This window comes from Felis catus, chromosome F1 (genome assembly GCF_018350175.1).
Source record: "Felis catus isolate Fca126 chromosome F1, F.catus_Fca126_mat1.0, whole genome shotgun sequence".
Taxonomy (NCBI): Eukaryota; Metazoa; Chordata; class Mammalia; order Carnivora; family Felidae; genus Felis; species Felis catus.
In genome coordinates this window covers 1,331,353-1,354,248 of record NC_058384.1, presented here as the reverse complement: position 1 = coordinate 1,354,248, position 22,896 = coordinate 1,331,353, and the positions used below count along the sequence as shown (strand labels likewise).

The 22,896-nt window shown below is 44.6% G+C and overlaps 1 protein-coding gene across 15 annotated transcripts in view; it reads right to left on the bottom strand.

Annotated features, from left to right (window-relative positions):
* DNAH14 (dynein axonemal heavy chain 14) overlaps nt 1–22,896 on the bottom strand; it is a 320,839-nt gene that overhangs the window by 277,936 nt on the left and 20,007 nt on the right. For all 15 annotated transcript variants that reach the window (XM_045049347.1, XM_045049348.1, XM_045049345.1 and 12 more), the window contains exons 3-5: nt 15,310–15,473; nt 7,408–7,551; nt 1,537–1,667 (exon numbers count right to left, since the gene is read on the bottom strand). In XM_045049347.1, the coding sequence (XP_044905282.1) occupies nt 1,537–1,667; nt 7,408–7,551; nt 15,310–15,473 (439 nt within the window). The remainder of the gene's footprint in view (nt 1–1,536; nt 1,668–7,407; nt 7,552–15,309; nt 15,474–22,896) is intronic.

Here is a 22,896-nt window from a genome sequence, read left to right as displayed (position 1 = left end):
TAACTCAGCTCTGGGTGGCCACGTGCACGGTGGCGGCTGTGTTCCAGTTACTGGGCCACTCGAGGCATTTCTGTTCTAATTATCGTTCAAAAAGTTAAGGATGTTAGAACCTTAACGCAGACACGACTCTCCCAATGGGTCGTGTATGTAATTAAATCATCCACGTACTTCGAGAAGCACAGTATGTTCCAATTAAATATTGTCTTTCGATTAAAAACAAGTATTTGTTTCACATTCTCAATCCTCTCTTCACATACACGCGAAACACACCTTGTCAGTGAGTCCAGGGGCATCCAGCTCACGGACAGCTTTGTGAAACCACGGCGCCCACCATCTGCCAGGCACACGCCACGCGCATTGCCTCATTTCCTGGCCACAGCTCCCTAACGTTAAGTACTATTATTTCCGCTTCAACATCAAAGAAGCTGATGCTCAGAGAGGCCAGGAACTTGCCCAAAATAACGCCGGGAGCGTACAGATAGAGCCTCACACCCGGGAGACTCCGATTCCATCATGCGTGGTGCTTGCCTTTACGTTAACGCTGCCTCCGACAACGATCAAAAGAGCACTCATCCTCCTGGTGACAGCCTAGAGCAGGGCCAGCAAACCACGGCCGGGCCCACGCGCCTGTTTCAGTAAATGAAGTCCCCCCCTGGAACACAGCCACACCCACTTGTTGCTCCCGCACCACGATGACAGACCTGAGTGGTTACGACAGAGGTCAGGGGGCCCGCACAGCCTAAAATATTTACCATGTGGCGCTTTTCGGAAAAAGGGAAGTCGGCCCCTGGTCTAGAAACACCGTTCTCAATTGTGCGTCAGAATCGCCTGGGGCAGCTTCATAAACCGCGGATCGCTGGGCTCCACCCCCAGAGTCTCTGACTCACAAGTCGGGGGCAGAGAGGGGACTTCGGATTGCTAAAAAGCTCCAGGGGACACTGATGCTGCTGGCCTGGGGCCTGCCATTTGAGCGCCCTGGGTCTCCGGAGTAGGACGAGAGGGTCCTGCCCAGTCTTTCATCTTCTGTAATGAAGGAGGTCACAGGAGGCAGAGTTACCAGTGCTTGTCGCTGCCTGGACTCTCCGGTCACGTGACCCCGGACATGCTAGAACTTCCCCGAACAGGAAGGGATAAGGACATACACAGATAATGAGACAGAAAATGGGGCACGAGCAGTAAGGGTGCAGATACATGCTACAAACACACGTTAGGATTTCTTCTTAAATCGCAAAATAACTGATAAACAGGAACATAAGAATAGATTCAAATTTCGGACACATGTCGTATCTGTTTCTCTGTTCTTGGAATAAGTGAAATGAAATGATGCCCCACACTTTCAGTTTTTGATTGTTTTGGGTTTTTTTTTTTTGACATCCAACACTTTTATAAGCATGTACTATGAAATCACGATTGTTAATTTGATATTAATGGGATATTTAATTTTGATGTAATATGTGCAGTGAATGAAATAAAGATTAAGGTACACTTTCAAATAACAACTTTTATAGCACAAAACTGAATAAAACAGAGTAATACCTTTAGAATAATCTTCTGAACTGCAAGTTTGGAACTTTTGTACTCCAAACAGCGCTGCGGTAACATTGTTTGCCAGCCAAACTTTTCTCGTAGCCTTATAATATGTCTTGTCACATCATCATCCTCCGGTTCTGTTTACAACATTAAAAAAAAAGATCTAATACAAGTGTGAATATGGGCATCACTTAAGGATAATGTATGCTACTCCAAATATTTCTACACGGAGAAAACATTTTAATGGGAACTTAAAAGTTTACACAAAGGCTCTATAATTGGAAGAGAAAAAATAGCTTAAAATTTACTTTTAACATAAGCTGGAAAGAAGGAATAATATCTTTCCACCTAAGAAAGGTATCGCAGAAGCCCTAATTCCGCAATCACACGGTCGGTGGCGCGAGAAGACACCGAACAGGCGCCAGTTAGAAGGTTTTCTTAACAGAAGCCTATGCTGGGCTGGGAAAGAAGTGATGACCACCCACGGTGGGAATATGCTTCCTAAAGATACTCATCCCACAGACACCTTTGAGACCTTTTTTTCTTGATCTCTTAGCGGCTAAAGATTCTCTCCTTCTGGAAACGTTCCTGTTGCTTGGTTTGCATCTGCCATGCCTACAGGTTGTCCCTCTTAGCCCTTAAGCTTTTCTTGATACACCACGGGAAGGGAAGCAATCCCAACACCATGCTGGCAAAACCGGCAATGCTTTGAAGTTGTTCAAGATTTCTGGTCCTCTTGCGGCCCCTGGGTGGCTCAGTTGGGTAAGCGTCCGACTTCAGCTCAGGTCATGATCTCGTGGTTTGTGAGTTCAAGCCCCATGTCGGGCTCTGTGCTGACAGCTCAGAGCCTGGAGCTGCTTCAGATTCTGTGTCTCCCTCTCTATGTCCTTCACCTGCTCTTGCTCTGTCTCTCTCTCTCAAAAGTAAAGAAATAAACATTTAAAAAAAAATTTTTTTAAAGATTTCTGGTCCTCTAGGGATGCCTGGGTGGCTCAGTTGGTTAAGTAGCCAACTTCGACTCGGGTCATGATCTCACACTTCGTGGGTTCGGGCCCCACATCAGGCTGTGTGCTGACAGCTCAGAGCCTGGAGCCTGCTTTGGATTCTGTGTCTCCCTCTCTCTCTCTGTCCTTCCCCAGCTTGTGCTCTCCTCTCTCTCTCAAAACATTTAAACATTTAAAAAAATATTAAAAAAAAGGTTTCTGGTCATGTAGAAACAACAAACACCAGCTGATCGAAACAGGGTCTCTGCTAAGGATTAAGGGAGACGAACTGTTATGTAAAACAGCATCAGGACAGAATGAGGGTAAGGTACTGCAAAACCCCAAGCGTCGGTTCCTCTTTAAACCTTGTGCCCTTGGCCTCAGCCTCGTCTGGGCCCTATCCGTTGCTGAAACACAGAAAGAAACTTAAAATTCTTAACTGACAAGGCAGCTAGTTAATATTAGTACAAACAGAGACCGGCACAAGGGACCAAGACGTAAGGAATACAGACGAGGGTACAGAAACACCTACCGACCAAAATCAAAGGATATGGTTATGACCTAGGAAAATAGATCAGAGAACCTATTAGAGTCCAGAGATAGGACCGTTTACAAAAGACAATCTAGTAAGCGAAAAAGATATTTCAAATCAATAGAGGAATCATTACCTGTTCACAAATCACAATGGCAAAGTGGTTAGCCACTTGGAAAACTATGCAGTTATATGCAAGTGTAAATTACACATGGATTACAGAAGTAAATGTGGAAAAGAAAATGATAGAAGTATTAGAAGAAAATATAGAATATGTTCCTGAAAAAGAATCAAAGCATGTTAAAAAAAAATAATAAACTGGACTTCTTGAAATTTAGCAACTTATGTGCAAAAAAGCCACCATCAATAAAGTTAAAGCATAATTAACAGGTGAGAAGAAAATGTTTATAACCTATGTAAGAAGCTAAGGATTAACGTATATTTTAAAGCGTATTTTAAATAATACGTTTAAATTAACGTATAAAATATTTCAGTAAGAAATAAACATTCTGATACAAAGGTGAACAATTTATAGGAAAAGACAAACAGCCAGTAAACATACTAAAAAACGTTTAACCCAGTTAGTATTCAGGAAATCACAATTTAAAATCATAATGAAAAATCATTCTCACCCATCAGACTTGCAAAATATTAAATTAGAAAATATCAACTGCTGACCAGCGTATTCCTTTTTTTTTTTTTTTCCAGCGTATTCCTTTTATGCAATATTGTAAAAGCACACGTCCGTTCTTGGTGGCTACCTGGCAGATTTAATGAACTGATGGAGGCCGTTGGGAAATGGAAGCGATTTAGGGCAAATTAAAAAAAAATGATTTTCACAATCATTAGTAAATTTAAGGAAAACATACAGCCTCCAAAAAGCCGGGGGGAAATTTCTGTCGAAAGCCAGATTAATTCAGAAAATCACAGATATTTACTAAAACCGGACAGTAGTTACACACCTTAACACCGGAGTGTGAGGCCCCGCCCTAGCATGCTGGGTGCACGGTACGATCCCAGACAGCAATTCTTTACATCAGAAATAGAAGATGAGCCTGCATCCCACTTTCGCAGTGAGTCACGAATCCGGGGACCAGGGGCGCCTGGGCGGCTCAGTCGGTTGAGCGACGGACTCTTGACTTCAGCTCAGGTCATGATCTCACAGTTCGTGAGATTGAGCCTCACGTTGGGCTCTGCCCTGACAGCACGGAGCCTGCTTGGGATTCCATCTCTCCCCCTCTCTTTCTGCCCCTTCCCTGCTCACACACGTGCGTGCCTTCTCTCCATTTCTCTCAAAACAAATAATCACGGAACTCAAAAAAACAAAACAAAACAAAACAAAAAGAATACGGGTACCAGAAGTCAGGTCAGGAAATTGTAACTTTCAAGAGAAAGCCTTCCAGAGAAAAACCATGAAACAAGAAAAAGAGAGAGGGAGAGAGCAGCATAAAGACTACATTAACTGTGCTACGTAGACACAGCACAGCATCTTCTGTTCTAGACACAATAAAACCTCACCAGCGAGCATGGAGGCTGAGCTTCTAGTTCCCTCGCCTTCTCAGCTCACAGCCTTGAAGAGGCACTACCACAGGACAGAATCCTCGACAGCAGTGACAGTGAAGACAGTGGCGAAGAAAAGTTCTGACATCTTAAGGGGAAAATTACATTATCTTCAGAATGAAAATAAAACTTTTCTTTTGAAAAGTTTAAAACGGAACTGCTGCCTTAGAGTCGAAGATGTAAGTGATGATGCTATCCTGCCATGTGAACGTGTCGTCATAATGAAAAGCCGTCAAGCAGCCATACTGCCACTGAGTGCCACGTGAGCTCCGAGGCGGGACGCTGCTGCACTCTAGGGGCCTCGCTGAGAGCTCTAAGAGACTCACAGAACGCATGTTAACCTAAGGCTCGAGACGGGCAAAAAGAGAAAAGGGGGCATTCTACACACAAAAAAAGAGCGAAAGAGTAAATTCCAAAGGCACACGTCAGCAAGAATCATCTCAAAAAGACAGGTTACAAAAGGTTACAATAAAATGTCACGTAGGCATAGACTTTAACACTTCCACTGAAGCGTGACATCCACGGAGAAGCACACACGGCACGCGCAGGTAGAGGACTTCGTGCACAGCAGTCAGGAAGAAAGCGACATCAGCCATCCTAATGTCCCCCCTGGAGCCCTGCCCTATTACCATTCCCGCTTCGACCCGTTCCCACAGAAGTACCGCTCGCCGAGTTCTAAGATTAGAGATCAGTTTTTCCTAGCGTTTATTCACATAACCGAATCGTACCGCATGTATCCTTCTCTGTGTGACCTTCCCACGCACAAAATAATGCATGTATTTAATGGATGTATTAGTTATCCACCAACGTGTAAGTAACTGTCCTAAAACTTAGAGGTTTAAAACAAGAAATGTTGATCATCTCTCAATTTCTATGGGTCAGGAATTCAGAAGGAGCTTAGCTAGGTGGTTCCAGCCCAGATTCCCACGAGGGCACAATCAAAATGTTGGCCAGGGTGACAGTCACCTGAAGGCTCTGGGGCGGGAGGATCACTTTCCAGGACAGCGCACTCGGGTGCCTCAGCTCTTTCACTGCGTGGACCTCCCCGCGGGGCTGCAGTGTCCCACGTGACACTGGCGTCCCCCAGAGAGTGAGCAGAGCGACAAAGCAGAAGGCACCGCTACGCCTGGTCACACACTGTCCCTTCCACCACACCGTACTTTGTCGAACTGCCAACTGTCGCTTCCACCATACCACTTGGTTAGAACGGAGGCTGTGAGTCTGGCCTTCACTTGCAGAAGAGCAAGGCTCCACCTTTTGAAGGAAGGGGTGTCAGAACAGATGTGGACAAATTTTTAAACCACCATGATGGACGAATATAAATGGAGAAAATGCATAAAACCATAAAGGGAAACGAGTCACCGATTTCAGAAAAACTGTTCGCTGGCGTGAACTGTAACTGGGGCCAGAGAACGGGCAGCAGAAAAGGGGAGTGCCTTTCGCTACACGTGCACCATGTCACCCCTGTACCTGCTTTCCACTGCTGCGTAACAAGTTACCACAAACCGGGTCTAACACGACACACCTTCAGAGCCCCACAGTTTCCCGGGTCAGGGATCTCGGCTCAGCGTCTGCAGGGCTGAAACAGAGATGTCGGCTGACCAGGTCCACATCTCGAGACACGCTAGGAAGCGATCCGCCTCTAAGCTCCCCTCGGGTGTTGGCAGAACCCGTTTCCTTGTGGCTGCAGGACCGAGGTCCCCATTTTCCTGCTGACTGTTGGCGGGGTACTCTCGTGAGCTACTTGCGATGGGGCCCCTCCCACAACATGGCAGTTTGCCCCTTCGGTGACGGCAGTGTGGCATCTACTACTGCCTCTGGTCTCTTTTACAGGCCCATCAGTAGGGAGGGCTTGCCCAGGAAAAAGGGCCTTAACTACATCTCAGAAATGCCACATGGAATGACCTACTTCTGGGAGCGAGGCTCCATCCCACTGGGGTCCTGCCTGCACTCGCAGGGAGGGGACTGCAGAAGCACGAACCCCCACACCCACACAGCGGGCGCCTGGGTGGCTCAGTCAGTTAAGTGTCTGACTTCGGCTCAGGTCACAATCGATCTTGCAGTTCATGGGTTCGAGGCCCTTGTCAGGCTCTGTGCTGACAGCTCAGAGCCTGGAGCCTGCTTCGGATTCTGTGTCTCCCCCTCTCTCTGCTCCTCCCCTGCTCATGCTCTTTGTCTCTGTCTCTCAAAAATAAATAAACATTAAAAAATAAATAATAAAAAAAAAATAAAAGAATGAAGCCTGTTTGTGTCAGGCCCGGAAATTTAAGCTTCAATAGCTTTACGATTCATCTGCCTTGGACCGTGGTATGTCAGTAAAACATAGAAAAGTTTCCTTTTCCTGTCAAACTGAAAATATTAATACAAATCAGAATTGGAGGCATAGAGAAAGTACAAACTGGAGAATGTCAGTAAGAAATTCAGTTTCAATGAATTACTTATTTGGGGACTTAACCTCTGTGTCAGACGAAGACACAAAATTATTAAATATAATGATACCATAAAATTTTACTGAAAGGAGAAGACAAAACCACACAACTTCATTTTCTTCACACTTCTCTAACCATAACCTTCAGGGATTGCTCCTAATTAAGAACACAGTCAGTGAACCATCTGTCAATTTTTTGATCTATTGATATTTTAGGTTTTCAAGGATTTAAAAAACCCAACAATTCTAAGCAACCCAAATTCAGTAAGACTGTTTCTTCTAAAATCAGTGTCCTACTTAAGCACATAAAACCACAAAATAATCTGAAAGAACATAGTGTCTTCTAAACAAGCCGGGTCTGCGATGCTACGTACCTGTCCTATCGTACGACGCGAGCCTTTTCTTCTTAACTTTTGGACAAGCGTTAGTTGGGCCCTTTTTTTCCTTTGATACCTCTTTCTTCTTATGAGGAACTGGCTTTGAAAGCTCCTGCAGAGTTCTACTTTCTTGAAGGTACTCTGAAAACAAAAGCATCATTAACTGAGAAACCAGCACGCGCCATACACGATGGCAGGGCCCGCTACGTGCCAGGCCACGCAGGAGATCACAGTGCAATTTCAGTCTCTAAGAGCACAGGCTCCGGGTCAGACGGCCCGAGCTCCACGCGCCATTCCGAGCTTCCCTGCCCAGTCCTGCGATTTACTCTGTGAGGAACCGTCTCCCTCCCTTTCCTCACCTGGGAAACGAGGACTGTTCCAGGGAGAACCTCGGGAGGGCGTTAGAGGCTGAAGCCGGTTCCTACGTTTAAAGCGCATGGTAAGTGCTTACAAAGACCAGTATTAACTTTATTGTTACGATAAACCTTTAAAATGCGAATGCTCCTGTGAAATCTAAAACAAAAGCTTTTTTTATTAACTGCGGTTTAGTAACGAGGCCAGAAACAGATACAAATGCAGAAAAGTCACATTTGGCCAATCTCTCAGATTCCTTCTATGACTCACCTGACCGGTGGGATCTCAGCATGAAGAAGGCAGAAATTACTGAAAATGCACTTTTCAAAAGCAAACAAATTATACATTTTCTCCTTGATATGATGAAAACGTATGTAGTGTGGTGAGCCTCCAGTTAAGTAGGGAATAGGGTACGATAATTACATACAACACAAAATGAGTACAAGCGACACAGCCGGTAAGTTCCGTTTCCACCCAAGTCCCAAGTCAGAGGAGACAGACAGACAGACAGACAGACAGAGAGAACATCCCATCTGTAGAGTCAGAGACCACACACCCACCCGGCCGGAGGAATCACGTCGAGGAGGGTAAGGACTTTCACTGCGGCGGGGACAGGGCTGGGGAGGAGAGACGTAAGAAAACACAAGTACCATCCAGGGGGCCATGAGAACGTCTGTGGGAAAGAGCCGTGAAACCTTCCCTTCTCCCCAACATCGAGCCCAGGAGTTTCTCCCACTCCTGTGCCTTAACTGAAACCCCGTGATCTCCCAGACGTCACGCACACGCAGCCCTCTCAAGCACCGGTCGGTGACAGTCCTGCACCCCGCGTGCCTCAAGGCTGGAAAGTGGGCTCGTTTTCGTCCCTGCTCCCACTTCCACTCCCGAACCATTACGTCTCGCCCCCTTAAACAAGACCCTACGCCCGAAACTCATGCCTTCTCACTACGTCCTACTCTTGCACAGCTCACTGACATCCACCAATGAATCTGGGGCCCAGGCTCCAGCGAGGGCCTGTTTCCCCAAATCAGACCTGCCATCTTTCTGACATCTGATGCAACACCCTGGCCCGCTCCCTGAACATCCTCACCTCTAGCCCGATCACAGCCCAGCACCTGCCGTCACCTGCCTGTCTCCTTCCTGCACACTTAACGCTCCCAACATCACGTTTGTTTTTTTTTTTAATTTTTTTTCAACGTTTATTTATTTTTGGGACAGAGAGAGACAGAGCATGAACGGGGGAGGGGCAGAGAGAGAGGGAGACACAGAATCGGAAACAGGCTCCAGGCTCCGAGCCATCAGCCCAGAGCCTGATGCGGGGCTTGAACTCCCGGACCGCGAGATCGTGACCCGGCTGAAGTCGGACGCTTAACCGACTGCGCCACCCAGGCGCCCCTCACGTTTTTAAACTTCACCAGCACCTCCAGTTCATGGCCCCATCACTGACGATCCATCATCCCTCTGTTTATTTTCCTCTTTCTCTCTATCCAGCTGAAATTATGTCGCCAACACGCTGCACCCTCACCGTCTTTTGATCTCATCTCCGTGGCAGAGCAGCCGCCCTGGATGAACCCAACTCTGCGTGCTCGACGTGCCCACGTCCCGCAGCCCAGTGCTGTCACACAAAGGCCCACAACGAGTGGATCGGTAACTCCCGAAGGTCACCTTTATTAATCACAACCTGAAATCCCGGTCTGCCTGGCTGACTTGCCCTTCCGGCTCATCAGTGGCTACAATTCCTCCATGCACCTCAAACCACCTTCCGCTCTCTACTCACCTGCTCTTCATGCCTACTTCCCGGGGAACACAAAGGCATCCGGCGGGCATTCTCTCAACGTGCCACTACACAAGCCAACGAACCCACACCTGCACCCGTCTTTCCCTCCTGTCCCTTCTGACTTAAATAAGGGGGGGGTGTGTTTCTCTTCCCGTCCAAACCAATCCTTTCCGCCTTTTGCCCACACCACCCCCTCATGCCTACACTATTAACGATTCTTCTTTTCCTCTGTGTGTCCAGCTCCCAGCATGAATCACCTCGTCCTAGACCACACACCCCTCCAGTTGACCATCTCTATCTTGCCTTCCGTCACAGACTTCTAGAAAGAGTTGCACGTCATCAGTATTCTGTTTCTTCATCTTCTGCCACCCACTTCTTTTTCTCTTCTGGGCAGGTTCTGGACCTCCACTCACACAGCACTCCTGCGACAGACCCTTCGGGGTTACTACTTCAATGCACACTTTCAGCCCTCATTTTACTCACCAGTATCGTTACTTTCAACCTCTCCTTCCTTTTTAAGCTATAATTGACAAATAACATCAGGTTGGCTTCGGGTGCCCAACACGATGATTTGATATTTGTACATATTGCAAGATGATCACCACAAAGAGTCTAGCTAACGTTCATCACCACACAGTTACAATTTCTTTTCTTGTGATGAGAACCTCGAAGATTTACTCTCTTAGCAACTTTCAAATTTGCAAGACAGTATCATTAACAGTCACCATGCTGAACATCACACCCCAAAACTTGTTTATAACTGGAGTCTGTACGTCTGACCACCTTCACCCATTTCACTTGAGTCTTCATGTGTGTGTGTGTGTGTGTGTGTGTGCGCGCGTGTGTGCATGTGCGTGCGTGCGCAATTCTTCCTAAAGGTCTTTCAACTGTTTATCCTTTCAAAGAAACATCTCTTGGTGTCATTAATCTTTCCTATTGTCTTTTTAGTCTCCATTTCATTTATTTCTGCTCTGATCTTCATTATTTCCTTCCTTCTACTGACTTTTTTTCTTTTCTACTTCAAGTGTAAAGTTAGATTGAGATTTTTCTCACTTATCGAAGTAGGCCTGTACTGCTATGAACTTCCCTCTTCTAACTACTTTGCTGTATCCTGGAACTTTGCTATGCTGTATTTAGATTTTCATTTGTCTCAAGGTATTTCTTTAATTTTTTCTTTGGTCCTTAGTTGTTCAGTAGCACACTGCTTAATCTCCACATGTTTCTGTATTTTCCAGTTTTCTTTTTGTAAATATTTCTAGTTTTTTGTTTTTTTACCATTGTGACAGGTAAGATGCTTGATATGATTTCAATCTTCTTATAGTCATTGAGACTTGTTTTGTGGCCTGCTGTATGATCTATCCTGAAGAATGTCTGCCCCATGTACACACATGTCCCATGTACACACGTGTAGTCTGTTGCTTTTAGATGAAATGTACTACTACATCTGTTAAATCCATCTGGTCTCACACGTTAAGATCAAGGTTTCCTTATTGTTTTGGAGTGTGGGTTTTGTTTTTGTTTTGTCTGGATGATCTAACCACTGATGTAAGTAGGATGTTAAAGTCCCCTGCTATTACTGTTTCGCTATCTATTTCTATTCAGGTGCCCCTATGTTGGGTCCATATTTACAAACGTTATATTCTCTTGCTGTATTGAACCCTTTGTCATTATATATTGACGTCTCTGTCTCTTATTACAGTCCATTACTACCCCAGCTTGCTTTCTTCTGGTTTCCATTCACATGGAGTATCTTTTTCTATCCTTTCATTTCAGTCTGTGTGTGTTTGTGCAACTGAAGTGAGTCTCCTGTAGGCAGCATATAGATGCGTCTTGTTTCTTATCCATTTGGCCACTCTGTATTTGTTGTTTGGAGAATTAGTGCATTTGTAGTTGAAGTAACTAATGATAGGAATGGCCTTGCTGCCATTTTGTTAACTGTTTTCTGGTTGTTTCGTAATTCCTTTGTTCCTTCTTCTCTTGCCCTCTTCCTTTGTGATCTCCTGGTTTTCTATAGTGTATTCTTACATTCCTGTCTATCTTTTGTGTATCTACCATAGGTTTTTGCCTTGTGCTTACCATGAGGCTTACATAAAACAACTTATAACAATCTATTTAAGTTGATGGCAACTTAGGTTTGAATACATTCTAAAATTCTACACTTTTCTCCTCCATCCCACATTTTTATGTCTTTGATGTTCACAATTTACTTTTTTATCCTGTGTATTCATTAACAACATCTTGTGGTCATAGTTCTTTTTGCTACTTTAATTTCTTAACCTTCATAAGTATTCTGCATATAAGTGATTAACCCACCCCCCCTTTACACTAGATTATTCTGACAGACTGTGGATGCACCTCACTACACTCTCTGATCTGTGGGACAGGTGGCCCGTAAGAGCTATTTCTCCATTTGTAACAGTTCAGCAGGACTCACATGTGCGAGCCCCATGGTCACCGGGCCCAGGAGGTCAAAAGGGGTCTCCTGGGTGGCAGACACAAAACTCAGGGTGCCAGACTAGTGCACCAGCTCCCCGCCCCAGGAGAGTCCAGTGACCCAGAGCGGGATAGAGGAGAGCACCCCCCACCAGATGTGCCCACTGGGCTCTGTCCCCCGAGGGTATCTCAGTGGGCCCTCATACGTTCACCAAAGAAGCCTGCCCTGTAGGCTGAAGCTTCAGGACAAGACAACAGGCCCCTTTCTCAGAAGGACTGGGAGTCTCTTCCAGTCTGCTGAGTCTGTGCTGGGCCCTGGGTGGAGCCAGGTAAGAACTCCACCTTTATAACAGTTCTATGGGACCTGCAGTAAGCCCCTCTGGCCACCGGTCAGGCCATCTAGAGGTTCCCCCAGGGCAGCAGCCACGAAACTCAGGGCGCCAGGTGAGCATACGTGCTCCTTTCTTGGAGATGCTGGGGCTCTGGAGCAAGGCACAGGGAGAGGGTCAGGACGGCACCTGCCAGTCTCCCTTTTTGGAGAGCATTTCAATAGGGCCCTGGATGTCAGAAGGCTGACTCTCAGAGCTGAGCTTTAGGATAATCTGATAGGCCTCGTTCACTGAAAGGCTGGGAACATTTTAGTCATTCGCTCGCCTGTCTGTGCGCTAGGCCCTGGGGAGGGTGACCACTAAGTCCTTTAAGAACTGTTTCTCAGTTCCCTGCAGCCTTGTAGGTGTCCTGGATCAAAGCTCTGGACTTCAAAGCTAGCTGTCTGCGGGGTTCATCTCTCAGGGATAGGCCTTAAAAGTTGGGGTGCCCAGTGTGGCTCAGGGAGAGGCTCAGGACTGTGAGTCCCCTCCTGGATGTGGGCTACGGGGCCGTGGGCGGGGATTACGGTGAGACTGTGCCTCAGTCTCTCCTACCCATTTTGATGGGGCTTTTCCCTTCATTCTCCAATGTGCAGTTGATGAGCTAGTTTTGGGGTGTTTTCCGGTGGAAACGGTCACACATGTAGCTGCATACTTGGTGTGCATGCAGGAAGAGGGGAGTTCAGGATCCTTCTACATCAGCCGTCTTGAACCGGGACCCACTCCTTCGTTCCTGGTAGTTTTTTCCTCTGGCTTCTGTGACACCACGTACTCATCCTCTCGCTCATCATTCTATCTAGCCTGGCTCTGACCATCCCCACGTGTCCACTACAGCCACCCTCCTTTACCCGGGTCATTGCTGCTACAGTTCTTCGGTCCCGCTTCCATCTCACTTCATACTCTCTCCTTCGGGAATCTCACCGCGTCCACGGTTTAAGTTGCCACCCACATAACTACTCCGAGTACGTCGTCTCTGCCCTGGCTTCTCTGAGCCCCAGACACATATTCGGTTGCTTGCTTGACATCTCCCGGAGTGTACCAAAGGTAGTTCAAATTCCACGTGTCCCAAATTGAAATCACAATCTGCTCCCAGCCCCCACAGACTGACCCTTCTTCAGGGCTCCCTCAGAGAACAGCACCACTATTCGTTCTATCAGACAAGCCAGAAACCTAGCTCTCACCTTTGACACCACCTCTCTCTCACCAACCCACCACCCTGACTGATAATCCTACCTTCAGAACAGCCAAAGCCTCGGGGCGCCCGGGTGGCTCAGTCGCTTGAGCGTGCGACTCTTGACTTCAGCTCAGGTCATGATGCCAGGCTTGTGGGATCGAGCCCCATGGCAGGTTCTATCCTGAGCATGGAGCCTGCTTAAGATATTCTCTCTCTCTCTCATTCTCTCTCCCTCTGCCCCTCCCCCTGCTTGTGTGCTCTCTCTCTCTCTCTAAAAATAAAAAAAAAAAATTGAAAAAAAAAAAGAGTATCCAAAGGCTCCCTGTACCAATTCTTATTCTCCTCCAGTCTATTCTTCAATCTGCAGCCAGAGTGATCTTTTCAAAGTAGAAATCTGATGTCAGCTCTTTGTTTAGACCCTTGCCATGGCTTTTGTCTTTGCAAGATAATGACCTGAATCCTTAACACAGCCAACAAGCCGTTACTTTGCCTGGCCCCTGTATTCCTATCCAGCCTTGTTTTTCTGCCCCCCGTTTACTGAGGAAAGTGACGGAAGGGTCGCAGCTCTTCTACTTTTCACTCTGCTGGAGCGGAAGCTTTGCCAGCCCTGCGGACACTTAGCTATAAGGCCCAGGCACTCTAGGAGCGAGACAAGTACCGACGTGGGGCCAGGGAGCTGCAAGTTAGAGGTCTCCATGTGATTACCTCGATTTTAATTTTTAGTTTTCATAAAGCAGGAAGCATAAACAAGTAAGAGAGGCTTAAGGTTGAACCGCAACAGGGTAAACAGACGCCGTGGGCAACGAGAGGCAAAGCTAAAAGCAGGCCAGCTGGCACCAGGTGGTGCGGAGTGCCCCACGGATGCTGGGGACCATGGCTCACCACATGACAAGGGTGGGAGAGTGTTCTGCAAAAAGGCTTACCAGTCCGAGAGGGAAAGCAGGGGAAACCGGCAATTAAACTGAGTAGCGCTGAAGTTTGGACAACCCGGGAGCAGAGAAGTGGGAAGGGCGGAGGATACTGGTATCACAGAGGCTGCTGGAGGGAGAAGGGGGCCATGGATGGAGACCAAGAGCAACCTTCATAAGGTGAGGACATAAAAGAGCTGTGGACAGGGCGCCCAGGGGGTCAGTCGGTGAAGCGTCCGGCTCCTGACTCCGGCTCAGGTCGTGATCGTTCGTGCATTCAAGCCCCGCGTCAGGCTCTGTGCTGACAGCGTGGAGTCGGGAACCTGCTTCAGATTCTGTGTCTCCCTCTGTCTCTGCTCCTCCCCCTCTCACCCTCGGTCTCTGTCTCGCTCTCAAAATAAAAGTTGAAAAATTAAAAAAATTTTAATTTATTTTACATATGGTTAATGGCAGAATTTGAGACCAGCAGAAAGAAGACTGAACCAACGGAGACGTGTGGAGGAGTAATCAGGGCCCCCACAGACAAGAGCGACAAAGGAGGTCACGGCACAACCAGAGGTACGGGGGCCTTCAGGGAATGCTGAGCCAACTTTAGAGTCCTTGCCTCACAAAAACCCCCAAAGTTACAGAAACGTCAGATTTTCTCGGTGGTGGCAGCGAGATCACTGTTATTTTGATTACGATGACAACATTTAGATTATGTCCCCTTTAAGAGGCAAGCTCTCTATCTGAAGATATTACCAACTGCCAAGACTAATGAAACCCATCAGGTACCAAACCTCGTATTTTGAAAGTGAACTAGTATTTCAGTGTACGTTACTTGTTTTCTCAGTTTACGCTATTGAAATTTCTTCCCATCTCTGTAAAAGAAAACATAAATTGACATGCCTGGATAGTAATCTTGATAGATTTCTTCTGTCTGTCCTGACTTCAAGGCTCCAGAAAACGTTTCAAGTGTTTCATATTCTAAGGTTTCCTTTGCTGCTGCTTTAGCTGGTTGAGTCTCTGATGATGTGTCGTCTCCATACTCCTGTTCCTCGTATTTCCGAAGCCTGATGTGACAAAGAAAGTCAGATGGCGTGGTCGACGTTCTCTAGGACTTGACGCTTAAATCTTTATACTATACAATGTAACACCTATCCTTTCAAACAATTTTTGATAGACCCTCTAAAAAGTAGATCTGAACAAGGAGAGGCTATCTAGTTAAATGCAAAAGAGATCTGATATTATTGTTGAAATTTTAATGCTGGAAAGGACTTAAGAATCCTCACCTCACCTAAAAGATGAAGAACTGTTACCCGATTAGCGGCAGAGTGAGGTCAGAATAGTTTCCTGGAATTCAGTACCCTTCGTTATAAAACAATCACCCACAACCACACTTATTGAGATTCAAACCAAAATCTTTTCACAATACATTAGCCAACTGCCTGTTTGTAAATGCTGGAAAACCTTTCCATAAGAACCGAATCCACAATCACTGCCTACACCTGACTTACACCTTTTACGAGGCGGGGGAAATTCAGGGTTCTGTAGATCCTCACATACTGCTCGGTGGGAAACAGTAACTACCAGTAGGGTAAATGAAAACACTTAATCACCTGAACAAGAAGGGAAGTTCCTCGCAAAGACGGAGCACGACCTCTCTATACTTGCTCATGGATACTTTCCTTAGGTGTTAAATCTTGAGTGTTTTGAGTCCCCTTAGTCTAAAAACTCCTTGAACAGTCTCCTCTTCATTGAAATGTCATTCCATACCCTCTGTTCATTTTTTATACTGAATCGCATGCCACTTTCTTAACAATGCTTAGTTCTTCGTGCACTTTGGATAGTAACTTTCTGCCATTTTATATGCGCTGAAGATGTCTTCCGGTTTGGTCCTCTCACTTCCTTGATGAAATCTTCACAAACGTAAGTTCTTCACTTTAATATAAGCTAATTTATCTATCTTTGTCTTTGTGATTTGTGTTTATTCTTAAGAACTCTGCCCTTACTCCAATCTTGACAAAATTCTTGTACTATTTCCTAACAGTTTTAAAGTTTTGCCTTTTACAAGTCTTATACATCATATGTTGGTTCTTAAATCCCCGAGTTTTGGGTACGACGTGTGGGGCAGGCCCTCCCCTCCACACTCCCATAAGGATCTGTGATGCCCAGCACCATTATCGAACACCCCGTCCTTCCCTTCCCTGACCTGTAACAGCAAGTCCGTGTTACTCAAAATGTATATACCGTTATCCACCTGTTTCTTTATTTGTATTGGTTTCTCCTGGTTTCTGTATCCCAGTGCTTCAATTGCTAGAGTTGTGACAGCTGTAGGGTAAGACTCCCAACCTTCTTTTTCTTGAAGAGTGCTGACACACTCGTGGCCCTTTGGCTTTTCTATACAAATTGTGTTGCATTCTCAATTATATTTTGTAATTTTCTCCATTAAGGTCAAACATATAATTTCAAAAATGATTTTTTCCAGGTACTGGATTTTTCCTTACAATTACAAATGCTAGTTATGATTTATTTACATTTTCAATCTATCGCTGGAATGAAATTCACTTACATAAATTGATTTTAATCTAGCAGTCTTGCTAATTTAAATTCACTTATTATGAAACTTTGTAAATTCTTTTCTACTTTTTTCTAGACATCATTTATAAATGATTACGGTTTCTCCTTTTTTAAACTTTTCAGCTTTCATCTCCTTTTGTCCTCGTTTTTTTTCTTGTCTTACTGCCCTAGGACCTTTTATAGGCTGTCACATAGAAGTGGCAATAGCAAATATCCTTGTCACTTTTCTCAACTTACAAGGAACACTTTTAGCTCTTGACCATTAAAAATATTTGCTTCAGATTTTTGGTAAATGCCCCTAATCGTGTAGTCTGCTAACAGTTTTTATCATTGACAATGCATGCATTTTATCAAATGCTTTTCTTCCTTTGATCTATTAATGGTAATTGGTATCGATGCATTTTCTACTGTTCAACTAACCTTGCACTTCTGAGATGAGATACTCAATTTGATCTTGGTGTATCATCCACTTTTACAAGCTGCTATAACCTGTAGGTTACAGGTTAAGTAACCTGTAACCTATAACGCATTTAGGGTTTTTTACTTCTCAGGTTGTGAATGAAACTGACTAGGAAGATTATGTCCTCACTCAATTTAGGGACTATCTTCTCTTTTTCTGTTCTGTGGAAGAAGTTGTGAAAGACTGGACTTATTTTTTCTGGAATTTATGTTAGAACCTGTAAACCTGTTAGAAACTCAGAAACTCTGGGAATCTGCCTGAGCCTGATATGTGTGGTCGGGGTGGGGGTGGGGGGTTTCAGTCATGATTCATAACTACCAATGTGACAATTTTAGTGGATAAAAAGTTCATCTTCCCTATTACCTATTGAGCCTATTTTGTTCATACCTTTCCTAAAAATTTGATATCGTGTTTCAGACTAACTGCCATTGAACAGTTAATTTACTCATCTTCTCTGCAGATCTTCCTGTACCCACCTAGGCCACCCCCCCACCCCCAGATGTGCCTGTTGGCCATCTGGATGTCTTCTTTAGAGAAGTGTCTATTCATGTTTTCTGCCCATTTCTTCACTGGGTTATTTGTTTTTCGGGTGTGGAGTTTGGTGAGCTCTTTATAGATTTTGGATACTAGCCCTTTGTCCAATAGGTCATTTGCAAATATCTTTTCCCATTCCGTTGGTTGCCTTTTAGTTTTGTTGACTGTGTCCTTTGCTGTGCAGAAGCTTTTTATCTTCATGAGGTCCCAATAGTTCATTTTTGCTTTTAATTCCCTTGCCTTTGGGGATGTGTCAAGTAAGAAATTGCTGCGGCTGAGGTCAGAGAGGTCTTTTCCGGCTTTCTCCTCTAGGGTTTTGATGGTTTCCTGTCTCACATTCAGGTCCTTTATCCATTTTGAGTTTATTTTTGTGAATGGTGTCAGAAAGTGGTCTAGTTTCAACCTTCTGCATGTTGCTGTCCAGTTCTCCCAGCACCATTTGTTAAAGAGACTGTGTTTTTTCCATTGGATATTCTTTCCCGCTTTGTCAAAGATGAGTTGGCCATACTTTTGTGGGTCTAGTTCTGGGGTTTCTATTCTATTCCATTGGTCTATGTGTCTGTTTTTGTGCCAATACCATGCTGTGTTGATGATTACAGCTTTGTAGTAGAGGCTAAAGTCTGGGATTGTAATGCCTCCTGCTTTGGTCTTCTTCAAAATTACTTTGGCTATTCGGGCCTTTTGTGGTTCCATATGAATTTTAGGATTGCTTGTTCTAGCTTCGAGAAGAATGCTGGTGCAATTTTAATTGGGATTGCATTGAATGTCTAGATAGCTTCGGGTAGTATTGACATTTTAACAATATTTTTCCTTCCAACCCATGAGCACGGAATGATTTTCCATTTCTTTGTATCTTCTTCAATTTCCTTCATAAGCTTTCTATAGTTTTCAGCATACAGATCTTTTACACCTTTGGTTACATTTATTCCTAGGTATTTTATGCTTCTTGGTGCAATTGTGAACGGGATCAGTTTCTTTATTTGTCTTTCTGTTGCTTCATTAGTGTATAAGAATGCAACTGAGGGGCGCCTGGGTGGCGCAGTCGGTTAAGCGTCCGACTTCAGCCAGGTCACGATCTCGCGGTCTGTGAGTTCGAGCCCCGCGTCGGGCTCTGGGCTGATGGCTCGGAGCCTGGAGCCTGTTTCCGATTCTGTGTCTCCCTCTCTCTCTGCCCCTCCCCCGTTCATGCTCTGTCTCTCTCTGTCCAAAAATAAATAAACGTTGAAAAAAAATGCTTTTAAAAAAAAAAAAAAAAAAAAAAAAGAATGCAACTGATTTCTGTACATTGACTTTGTACCCTGCGGCTTTGCTGAATTCATGTTATCAGTTCTAGCAGACTTTTGGTGGAGTCTATCAGATTTTCCATGTATAATATCATGTCATCTGCAAAAAGCGAAAGCTTGACTTCATCTTTGCCAATTTTGATGCCTTTGATGTCCTTTTGTTGTCTGATTGCTGATGCTAGCACTTCCAACACTATGTTAAACAACAGCGGTGAGAGTAGACATCCCTGTCGTGTTCCTGATCTCAGGGAAAAAGCTCTCAGTTTTCCCCCATTGAGGATGATGTTAGCTGTGGGCTTTTCATAAATGGCATTTATGATGTTTAAGCATGTTCCTTCTATCCTGACTTTCTCGAGGGTTTTTATTAAGAAAGGATGCTGAATTTTGTCAAATGCTTTTTCCGCTTCGATTGACAGGATCATACAGTTCTTATGTTTTCTTTTATTAATGTGATGTATCAGGTTGATTGATTTGCAAATGTTGAACCAGCCCTGCCTCCCAGGAATGAATCCCACTTGATCGTGGTGAATAATTCTTTTTATATGCTGTTGAATTTGATTTGCTAGTATCTCATTGAGAATTTTTGCATCCATATTCATCAGGGATATTGGCCTGTAGTTCTCTTTTTTTACTGGGTCTCTGTCTGGTTTAGGAATCAAAGTAATACTGGCTTCATAGAATGAGTCTGGAAGTTTTCCTTCCCTTTCTATTTTTTGGAATAGCTTGAGAAGGATAGGTATTATCTCTGCTTTAAATGTCTGGTAGAATTCCCCAGGGAAGCCACCTGGTCCTGGACTCTTATTTATTGGGAGATTTTTGATAACTGATTCGATTTCTTCGCTGGTTATGGGTCTGTTCAAGCTTTCTATTTCCTCCTGTTTGAGTTTTGGAAGTATGTGGGTGTTTAGGAATTTGTCCATTTCTTCCAGGTTGTCCAGTTTGTTGGCATATAGTTTTTCATAGTATTCCCTGATAATTGCTTGTATTTCTGAGGGATTGGTTGTAATAATTCCATTTTCACTCATGATTTTATCTATTTGGGTCATGTCCCTTTTCTTTTTGAGAAGCCTGGCTAGAGGTTTGTCAATTTTGTTTGTTTTTTCAAAAAACCAACTCTTGGTTTCATTGATCTGCTCTACAGTTTTTTTAGATTCTATATTTTTAATTTCTGCTCTGATCTTTATTATTTATCTTCTTCTGCTAGGTTTGGGGTGTCTTTGCTGCTCTGCTTCTATTTCCTTTAGGTGTGCTGTTAGATTTTGTATTTGGGATTTTTCTTGTTTCTTGATAGGCCTGGATTGCAATGTATTTTCCTCCCAGGACTGCCTTCGCTGCACCCCAAAGCGTTTGGATTGTTGTATTTTCATTTTCGTTTGTTTCCGTATATTTTTTAATTTCTTCTCTAACTGCCTGGTTGACCCATTCATTCTTTAGTAGGGTGTTCTTTAACCTCCATGCTTTTGGAGGTTTTCCAGACTTTTTCCTGTAGTTGATTTTAAGCTTCATAGCATTGTGGTCTGAAAGTATGCATGGTATGATCTCAATTCTTGTATACTTATGAAGGGCTGTTTTGTGATCCAGTATGTGATCTATCTTGGAGAGTGTTCCATGTGCACTCGAGAAGAAAGTACATTCTGTTGCTTTGGATGCAGAGTTCTAAATATATCTGTCAAGTCCATCGGATCCAATGTCTCATTCAGGGCCCTTGTTTCTTTATTGACCATGTGTCTAACTGATCTATCCATTGTTGTAAGTGGAGTATTAAAGTCCCCTGCAATTACCACATTCTTGTCAATAAAGTTGCTTATGTTTGTAATTGTTTATATATTTGGGGCTCCCATATTCGGCGCATAGACACTTATAATTGTTAGGTCTTCTTGATGGATAGACCCTGTAATTATTATATAATGCCCTTCTTCATCTCTTGTTACAGCCTTTAATTTAAAGTCTAGTTTGTCTGGTATAAGTATGGCTACTCCAGCTTTCTTTTGACTTCCAGTGGCATGATAAATAGTTCTTCATCCCCTCACTTTCAATCTGAAGGTATCCTCATGTCTAAAATGAGTCTCTTGTAGACAGCAAATAGATGGGTCTTGTTTTTTTATCCATTCTGATACCCTATATCTTTGGGTTGACACATTTAGTCCATTTACATTCAGTGTTATTATAGAAAGATATGGGTTTAGAGTCATTGTGATGTCTGTAGGTTTCATGTTTGTAGCGATGTCTCTGGTCTCACAGGATCCCCCTTAGGATCTCTTGTAGGGCTGGTTTAGTGGTGATGAATTCCTTCAGTTTTTGTTTGTTTGGGAAGACCTTTATCTCTCCTTCTATTCTAAATGACAGATTTGCTGGATAAAGGATTCTTGGCTGCATATTTTTTTTGTTCATCACATTGAAGATTTCCTGCCATTCCTTTCTGGCCTGCCAAGTTTCAGTAGAGAGATCCGTCACGAGTCTTATAGGTCTCCCTTTATATGTGAGGGCACATTTACCCCTTGCTGCTTTCTCTTTATCCTTGTATTTTGCCAGTTTCACTATGATATGTCGTGCAGAAGATCGATTCGAGTTACGTCTGAAGGGAGTTCTCTGTGCCTCTTGGATTTCAATGCCTTTTTCCTTCCCCAAATCAGGAAAGTTCTCAGCTATGATTTCTTCAAGTACACCTTCAGCACCTTTCCCTCTCTCTTCCTCCTCTGGAATACCAATTATGTGTAGATTATTTCTCTTTAGTGCATCACTTAGTTCTCTAATTTTCCCCGCATATTCCTGGATTTTTTTTATCTTTTTCTCAGCTTCCTCTTTTTCCATAATTTTATCTTCTAGTTCACCTATTCTCTCCTCTGCCTCTTCAATCCAAGCTGTGGTCACCTCCATTTTATTTTGCAGCTCATTTACAGAATTTTTAGCTCCTCCTGGCTGTTTCTTAGTCCCTTGATCTCTGTAGTAATAGAGTTTCTGCTGTCCTCTATACTGTTTTCAAGCCCAGCAGTTAATTTTATGACTATTATTTTAAATTCACTTTCTGTTATATTGTTTAAATCATATTTGATCAGTTCGTTAGCTGTCGCTACTCCCTGGAGTTTCTTTTGAGGGGAATTCTTCCGTTTTGTCATTTTGGATAGTCCTTGGAGTGGTGCGGGACTGCAGGGCACTTCCCCTGTGCTGTCTTGAATAACTTGCGTTGGTGGGCGAGGCTTCGGTCAGACCCGATGTCTGCCCCCAGCCCACCGCTGGGGCCACAGTCAGACCGGTGTGTGCCTTCCCTTCCCCTCTCCTAGGGGCGGGATTCACTGTGGGGTGGCGTGGCCCGTCTGGGCTACTTGCACACTGCCAGGCTTGTGGTGCTGGGGATCTGGCGTATTAGCTGGGGTGGATCGGCAAGGTGCATGAGGGTGGGAGGGGCAGGCTCAGCTCGCTTTTCCTTCCGTGATCTGCTTCGGGAGGGGCCCTGTGGCACCGGGAGGGAGTCAGACCCGCCGCTGGAGGGATGGATCTGCAGAAGCACAGCGTTGGGTGTTTGCGCAGTGCAAGCAAGTTCCCTGATGGGAACTGGTTCCCTTTGGGATTTTGGCTGGGGGATGGGCGAGGGAGATGGCGCTGGTGAGCGCCTTTGTTCTCCACCAAGCTGAGCTCTGT